The sequence below is a fragment of the Spermophilus citellus genome (assembly GCF_964194105.1).
Source record: "Spermophilus citellus genome assembly, chromosome: 5".
Taxonomy (NCBI): Eukaryota; Metazoa; Chordata; class Mammalia; order Rodentia; family Sciuridae; genus Spermophilus; species Spermophilus citellus.
This window is the reverse complement of record NC_138186.1, coordinates 147,742,281-147,750,979: the sequence shown is the minus strand read 5'-3', so window position 1 is coordinate 147,750,979 and position 8,699 is coordinate 147,742,281. Positions and strand designations below refer to the sequence as shown.

The 8,699-nt window shown below is 45.2% G+C and overlaps 1 protein-coding gene across 1 annotated transcript in view; it reads left to right on the top strand.

Moving 5' to 3' along the window:
* Positions 1 to 3,979: 3,979 nt before the first annotated feature.
* The window catches only part of NHSL1 (NHS like 1), a 238,000-nt gene continuing 233,280 nt past the window's right edge, over positions 3,980 to 8,699 (top strand). Inside the window, exon 1 of the mRNA XM_081293806.1 lies at positions 3,980 to 5,096. Within this exon, the coding sequence (XP_081149932.1) occupies positions 4,808 to 5,096 (289 nt within the window). The 5' untranslated portion in view covers positions 3,980 to 4,807. The remainder of the gene's footprint in view (positions 5,097 to 8,699) is intronic.

Sequence of the window (8,699 nt, the reverse complement as noted above, 5' to 3'; positions counted from 1 at the left end):
ACATATACTCTGTCTGTACTTTTAATTGTTTTTGGAGTCTCTCTCTCTCTCTCTCTCTCTCTCTCTCTCTTTAGAACTTTGGCCTTGGAATTGATTTCATAGAATTTCTTATGCTCTCTTCAGGTATGTGAATGGAGAACTTAGAATGCAGATTACTGGTCACATCTCACATCTGCTTGGTGCTTAGGATCTTAGGGCTCCAATGGCTTTTGAGCTGAGATCAATCATGTCATTGGACAGAGCCCAACCACTTAATAATAAATGGAAAAATTTTCTTGAAATAGGTTGGTATGTTTTAGTTCTGCTTTACATATTACTTGAAGGGATGTTGAATAAAAAGTTGTGATTGGTATATAAGACAAGACACATAACTGATACCAAAATCAATTATGAAGATTGCAGTATAAAAATTTCAAAGTAAATTGTTGAGGATTGGGTAGACACTCATTCCAAAAAGTACAAAGAAGTTAAGTGGCTAAAGATCAAGGAGGGCTTTTTGAGGATTTGTTTGGACAGAGCTACACTATGAGTCCTGCCTGCACACTGCATGTGTTTTGTTCAAGGATATTCTTCTCACAGGTCATTCCATAACTAGTCTAGCCCTACTGAACACTTTTTGCTAGCAGAGTCCTGAGGTGGCACAAGGCATCACATGGCAAGAGACAGGGAGTATATGTGTGTCTCTTTAGGTCTCACTTTCATAAAGCCACTTGGATTCAATAATGGGGGCTTTATCCAAATGCCCATATCTTACCCCAATCATCTTCCAAAGGCCTCACCTCTAAACATCATAGATTAAAATTTCTACACATGAAGACTTGGGGTGGAGTACACTCAAGTCATATCCAAATCATGGCAGAGGGTTTTCTCTAGGCCTCTGAAAGCTTGTTGGATGCTCCTGACCACACTAGATTGGTGCCAACTTCCACTTGAGGAAAGCACTCCATGGCAGCAGAGAGGAGGGCTATGCTTGCAAGGTGGTGTCTTGTCTTTCAACCAGTCTTTCTAAGTTACATGACCCTCAGAGAATATATAAGGAATCCACACTAAGAAGGTTGGCCTGAGATTGATTATATATATATATATATGCATGCACATATACATACAGTATATATACACATATAGAATTGAACACAGGGGTGCTTTACCACTCAGCTACATCTTCAGTGCTTTTAAAACAGGTGGGTTTGTTTTTGGAATTTTGAGATAGGGTCTCCCTAAGATACTGAGATGGGCCTTGAACTTATGGTCTCTTGCCTCAGCCTCCTGAGTAGCTGGGATTACAGTTGTACCCCTAGCTGACCTGAAATCATTTTAAAAGAGATCCTTCCTAAAAAGTCTTACTGGAGGATTGATAGGATGTCAATAGCAAGCAGCCATGAGGAGTGGATGGAAGGAAAACCAAGGTTGGGGTAGAAGAAATAGAGAAAATTCATTGCCTGTGGCCAAACATTCCCAGTGAGGGATTTGAAAGTGTCTGTCTGTTTGAAACATCATGCCCGTAAACCCAGCAGGTATGATACCATTTTATCAGAGTACCATTCCAGTACTCCAGTCCAGTATAAACTTTCCTCCTTTCCCATACTGTGGTAGCATACTGGCTGGGAAAACATGAGAGGGAGTGGGAACAAGCTCCTTGCCTATAATTCTGCCCACAGAAGGGCCCTGCTGGGAAGTGGGAAACTAAAAGTAGGATGTTCTATTACTTGAGAGAGAAGAAACTGATGGGTCTGCTCATGTTGTCATGTAGGTGGAAGAGGAAGACCTGTCCTTACTGAACAGATCTTTTTTCCTTTTTTATTTTTTATTTTTGGCTGTGCCTGGGGATGAATCCAGGACCTTGAACATGCTAGGCATGCACTGTACCACTGAGCTACACCTCCAGTTCAGAATGAATAAACTAAAGAAAAAATGCTTAATTTAACTACAACAAAGTAATTTATCAAGTAAATGTTATACATGGCAAAGGACATGTATCTAGAATATATAAAAAATTGATTACATCTTAATGATAAAAAGACAGTGATCTGATTTTGAAAATGAGTAAAAAATCTGAGCAGACATTTATTTTGAGTATATCTTTTTTTAAAGATAAACAAGTGGCCAATACTACACACGAAAAGGATGCTCAGTATCTTAAGTGATCAAGGAAATGCAAATCAAAACAATCACACCCAGGAGAATGGCTGTAATAAAAAAAAGAGAAATAATAACAAGTGTTGGTAAGGAAGTAGAAAAACTGGAGCCCTCAGTCATTGCTTGTAGGAATATAAACTGGGCCATTACTTTAGAAAATAGTCTGGACTTCTTCATAAGCTTAATCATAGAATTGCCATATGATCCCATGATTCTACTCCTAGGTATATAACCAAGAGAAATGAAAACATGTCCACAATATTCTGTACATGAATATTCACAGCAGCATTACTCATGTCTAGTAAGTAAAAACCAAACTGGCCATCAACTGAGTGGATCAACAAAATTTGATATCCATACAAAAGAGATATTATTTAGTCATAAAATAGAACTGAAGAGCTATACCATGAATAAATATTGAAAACATTACACTGTAAAAGAAGCCACAAAAGATTGTTTGATTTCATTGATATGTCTAGAACAGGTAGATATATAAAGATACCTAAAGGTTTGTATATGGCTAGTGAAGAGTAGTAGAAGGTAAGGGGAGAATTAAATTTTTTTTGGAGGGGGTGTGAAATGTTCCAAAATAGATTGTGTTGATGTATGCATAAAATGTGAATATACTAAAAACACTGAATTGCACACTTTAATCTGCAAGTTATATTGTACGTAATTGTAAAATAGTATGCAGGTCTGCTACTAGACTGGGAGTGTCCGGATGGCAGGGATGATTTCTTGGTAGTGGGGACTGAACCAGGGGCAGTTTACCATGAGCTACATCCCCAGCCATTTTTATTTTTAATTTTTGATACAAGATGTCCCTCAGTTACCCAGAAAACTTGGGATCCTCCTGCTTCAGCCTCCGGTGTCACTGGAATTACCTGCATAGGCCACCAGGACCAGTTGCATGTTACCTTTTCTTTGGGCAGTTACACAGACACTCAACACATATTTCTTGAGGAATAAGCACACTTTCATACTGTTGCTGATGTTCATACAATGTTTCAAAGCACTCTGCAAATTTCAAAGCATTTTTTTCACCCACTGCAGCAGTTCCTTTGTGCTTCATTAACAACCCTGAAGATGATCCCAGTAGGTGGTATTAGATTATTACTGATGCATATTGTAATAGCAACCATGCAAGAGGGAAAGTGCAAAAACAAATAATAAATAAATAAAAATACATTCTGACTGCTCAATTTTATTCAGTGGAGCTCTCCTCAAGTGCATCTGCCTTGCATTGCTCCTGCGCCCGAGAGAAGGAATACACTTACATATTTTACAATCAGCACCACTCTGGGAGACTGATCCTCAAAGGGCCATGTAACAGTACAGCAATGAGGGTCAGTTGCGGGGCAAGAAACCAAAGAACTGAGATTCCTTTTCTGAGCAAACATAGCGATGAGGCCAGTGGGATTTTCGCTTCGGGATATTGGACCCAGTCTCCTCAAATACTTCTTACCAGAAGGTTTGAGTTAGCTGGGTGTCCCATGACCACCATCTCAACAGCATTTAGTTTAACAGTCTTCCAGGCCCCGAATTCAGCAATCTAGGTTTTGGTACCCCGCTGGCCAACTCTCGTGCTTGGGTAAAGAAACAGATTAGGCACACATCAGCCAGGACTTTTCCAGTTGGAGGGGTAGGAAGCCTCAAGCTCTCTGAAGAGGACTTCCGATGCTTTTTCCAACTGGGACTAGGACTCCTGGTTGGCTACAGAATCACTGGCCACAGGATGATTTAATACGTCTTTTCTCAAGCCCACCGAAATGGCCCAGAAACCTTGGTCACTTTCCAGGGGAGAGACCAGTGGGACCCAGACAGGGCCTGGGGCGTTCCCCGTGGGGCGGGGCGCGCCTGACTCACAGCTACCAAGCGGCAGGAGCGCAGGTGAGCAGCCGGAGCGGTCCCAGCGCCTCCGCCTCCGTGGCGCCCGCGCAGCGCTCCACCCCAGCCTGGGGGACGGGCGGAGGCTCTGGCCCACCGCCCTTGGGCTTCGAAGAGGGGTGGGCGGCGACGTGGGAGCTCCGGGACTGTGTGGCCGTGCGGGCCCCGGCAGGGTGCGCTGAGGCACCCGGGCTGCCACCGCCCGCAGGCGCTGGGCGCGGCGGCCGCGGGAGCCGCAGGTGGTTCCCCGGGCCGGCCCTTTTCTCCTCCCCCTTTCCTTTCTTTTGCCTCCCCTCCCTCTCGCCCGGTGTCGGCGGCACTTCCCCCGCTTCCTCCTCCCTCTCCAATCGGGAGGGAGGGAAGGAGCCACCGGCTCTTTCCTGCCTGCCTGCAAACTTCAGCGGGACTCCCGGCTCCACTCGCCGCCGCGGCCACTGCCGCCCGCTCGGGAGCTGCTCCGGGAACTTCCTTTCGCTGTGCGGCAGGGCAATCCCGGCTGGTGGGAGGACGCCACCAGGCGCCGGGCGGCTTGGACCCCCGATCCCTTTCCTGGGCTACTGCCCGCCCGCGAGTCCGCTAGTCTGTCGGTGCGTCCTTCCTGCCCAGCCTCTTCCCCGCCGGCAGGAGCCGCGGAGCTTCCCCTCGGCGCCCAGCCGCTGCCGGGGACCTTTCTTTGTGTTGCATGCAGACTCGCGCCCCGCGCCGACGGGGGGCGGATTAAGGGCTGCGCTCGCCCGGGGCGGCCCGCGGCGCCGCCGGCCGGAGCCGCCCCCCGCCTCGCGCCATGCCCTTCCACCAGAGGACCGTGGAGCCCGCGCGGTTGCGCCGGCCCGAGTTGGCGGAGGCCGGGGCCGCGGGCGCGCCACTCTTCCCCTCGCTGGAGCAGGTCAGCTCGCATGCCCTAGTCTGCCTGCTGGCGCAGCTGGCCGACCTGTCGCGCTGCGCCGGAGACATCTTCGGCGAGCTCGAGGGCCAGGCAGCCGCGTTGGGCCACCGCACAGCTGAGTTGCACCGCCGCCTCGACGCCCTGCACGCCGCCGCCTCGCGCCTGGACCACCGCCGAGTGAAAATCCGTGAGTGGCCGGCGGGTCGGGGGAGGGGAACGCGGCGGGAGGCGCGGCCAGATGCTCCCTGCTGCCCCCTGGCGGCGCGGGTTCGGCTCTGGGGCCGCTGTGTGAGCCAGGAGCCCCGCGAGTGTAGGGTTCTCGGGTGGGGGCTGACCCGAGAGGGAGGCAACGTAGGTAGCAGGCGCGTGTGGCACCCTAGGTTTCTCGGCTTCTGGGAGATTCTTGGCTACCTTGGTGGAATGGGCGCGGAGTGTGACAATTGGGCTGTTCTCTCCTCTCTCTCAGTGAGAGAAGAGCCGCGGGTGCTGTATACAGAGGAGCAACCATGGGAAAGTGGCAGGGGAAGAAGGTAGCCCATTTGAGAAGCAAGGGTAGAACACTGACATGGATATACATTCTTTAGACTTCTGGAGGATCTTTTTGGAAAAGTCGGGGGATCTCAGCAAGCATTGAGTCTGCTTGTTACCTTTCTGCCTAGCCGCGTGTTGTACCTGTGTTCTTACCTACAAACGAAACTGTAGATTTTTTAGTTCAGGTTTTTTTCCTATTGGCCCTGAATTTTGTTTCCTCTCCCAGACTGTGACCCATCAGCTCTTTGTGATTCAGAGGATCTTGACCTTGAGCTGAGACTCTGTTCATTCATCTTTGTCTGGCCTCCTCCAACCCTGAAAATCAAGTCTATGTCCTGACACAGTGATCTCCCTAAACACCCATTTCATCTCAGCAGCTTAACTGGCTCTGGTGAATGAAGCAACTGGAATTTCCTGCTGTCTCAAAGCAGAGAAACTTTGTGTGATGTCTATTTGGTTTCTCCCTTTTATGTTCGTGGACTTGGTCATAATCCTGAGTGTAAACTGGAGATGGTTGATGGATTGTAGGGTGGAGGGGAGATACTGGTGTAACGCCTAGATTTCAGCAGCTCAGGATGAAATATTGCCTCACTTAGAATCACTTCATAAGCAATCTTGAATAGCTTGTTTTCCAACTTGCTAGAAAAACTTAGGTGTATATATATATATTTTTTTAAATTTTAAAATTGAACCCAGTGTCTCATGCATGCTAGGCAAGCGCTCTGCAACTGAGCTACAGCCCCAGCCCTATATTTTAACTACTCTACAGCCTAAGAGTTCAAACTTTCAATAAGTTAATTCCAGTAAGATTGCTTGCTATAATACCATCTTTCTCCAAGTTGTCCAGTTATGTTATGGTCTTACATTTTTATAGTTCACCTCTTTGATTGTGCTGTCAACATATTCTTATAAATTGTGGACAGCTCCTAACCTAGGTGAGTGGGAGGAGATGAGGATGGGAATCAGTGATCTCACGAAGTTGGACGCAATCAGAATATATCTATCTAATGTGAATAATGACCTGTGCATAAGGATGTATTGTCCTAGAGGAATGTCACAGTCAACATGGCGATCATTAGTTGCTTCTATGTCTTTTCTGTAGGATGTGTGTACATGGGTGAATGAGAATTTCACCCTTGACCAACAATGTGATGAAGCAAATCTGACTACTGGATGAACTAATCTATTGTGGGAATTAAAAACAAGAGGAAGCACATTCTATTTAATGGAATGAAGTGTTGCCTGATTCTAGAATCAGAAAAGAAAGCCAATTAAGATCTTTATTTTTTATTTTTATTTTTGGCAGTACTAAGAATTGAACCCAGGTGTTCTCTACCACTGAGCTACCTCCCAGCCACCCCCTCACCCCTTTGCCCACTTTTAAAAGTTGGAAACAGGGTCTTGCTGAATTGCCCATGCTGGCATTGAATTTGTGATCCTTCTGCCTCTGCCTCCTGAGTCACTGAGATCACTGTACCCAGCTCCCCAGCCCTTTTTTTGTTTTCTTTGTTATTGAGGATTGAACTCAGGGACACTTTACCACAGAGCTAAATCCCTAGTGCTTTTTTAAAAACATTTTTTAGTTTTGTATTTTGAGACAGTCTTACTGTTGTCCAGTCTGGCCTCCAGTTTGCTGAGGCTGGCCAGTTTGCTGAGGCAGGAGGACTTGAGATCCTCCTGTCTCAGTCTCCCCAATAGCAGGGATTACAGGCCTGTGCCACTGTGTTCTGCCAGTTAATATCTTTAAACAAAATAATACCAAAAACAAACAAAAAAGCAATGGGCTGTGGGTTTAACTCAGTGGCAGAGTGCTCAATTAGCTTGTGCAAACCCAGTCCCTGGATTTAATCCCCAGTATCTCTAAGAAGAGGGTGGGGTGGGTGGGCCAAGGTGGGAAGGAAAGCAGAACCAAGAAAAATTCCTGAAGGTCAAGAACTGCTTTGTTAGTTTTGTTTTGCATTTAAATATATGACTTTTCTCTCCTTTATGTGCATAAGTCTTAGTGGGCTACGTGTCCATAACCAGAAATTACCTAAATTCTCTAAGTTAACTAAGGTTGTTCTTATTATAATGACTGAAATAATTCATTTCAAAACTTTTAATAAGTTGAATCTTAAATGGCTTTGATTTTATACCAGAAACCCTGGCTAATCATTTTTTTTATGATCACAGAAGAAGGCTTTTATTGAATATAATTATGCCTAAGAGTATAAGTGCATATACAGAAGAAAGCTGAACTATAAAGACATTATTAGTTTTTGTGGGTTTTTTCCCTACCTTTGCATGCTTTTTTATAAGCCAGAAAGCAAAGAACTGCCTATTCATTCTTTCTATTTAGCATCTGTTAGGATTCTTTAAAAACAATGCTTCAAACCTATTCCTGAGTAAAAGTTACAATTTGAAGTTATTTTAGTCTTGTTTTAGGCAGGTCTTCAGAATAATACACTCCATTAGTATGTGTGGACATCTAGATTCTTAGACTTGGAATTGACTGTGAAGGCCATTCATCTGTTTCACGAACACCTAACCAGAGAGGAAATCCAGGCCAAAAGAGTTGGAGTGTTTCACCCTGGATTAAGAGATGATGAATAGTACATCCCTTTTAGACCCCAACCTTCAGATTGACCTGCCTGCTGTCCCACTGCTTATGAAGCTTCCCTTTAGGTCCAAATAGAGAACAAAGTGTAGATACATTTCATAAAAGATCTCCCTCGGAGCAAGTGATGTTCCAGCTAGCTTCCCAAAAGCCAGGGGGCAGGACAGCACAATCACTGGTTGATGGGGTTCTTCTGTAATATAAGATGTCATTGAAATGATTTTTAAATGTGTAGACTATCTTTGCTATATACAAACAACATTTTGGTTCTATGGTCAGTCCTGCTGGCCTCAATGATTTTTTTTTAATATTTATTTTTCAGTTTTCGGTGGACACAACATCTTTATTTTATTTTTATGTGGTGCTGAGGATCGAACTCAGCATCCTGGGTTCGATGCCCAGCCAGGCAAGCATGCTACCACTTGAGCCACATCCCTAGCCCATGGCCTCAATGATTATTAGGAATATTTCATCAAGCTTATTATTAAATATTATGGATAACAAGTCATCCAAAATAGATTTTTGTTGTTGTCACAAATTGGCAAAGACACACATTACTATTATAAGCTAAGGATTGCCACAGTTTTGTTTTTCTTGAGCATAGAATGGTGCCTGGAATGTAATACCTTAATAAATGTTTGTTCTGAACTAATACAAATGTTT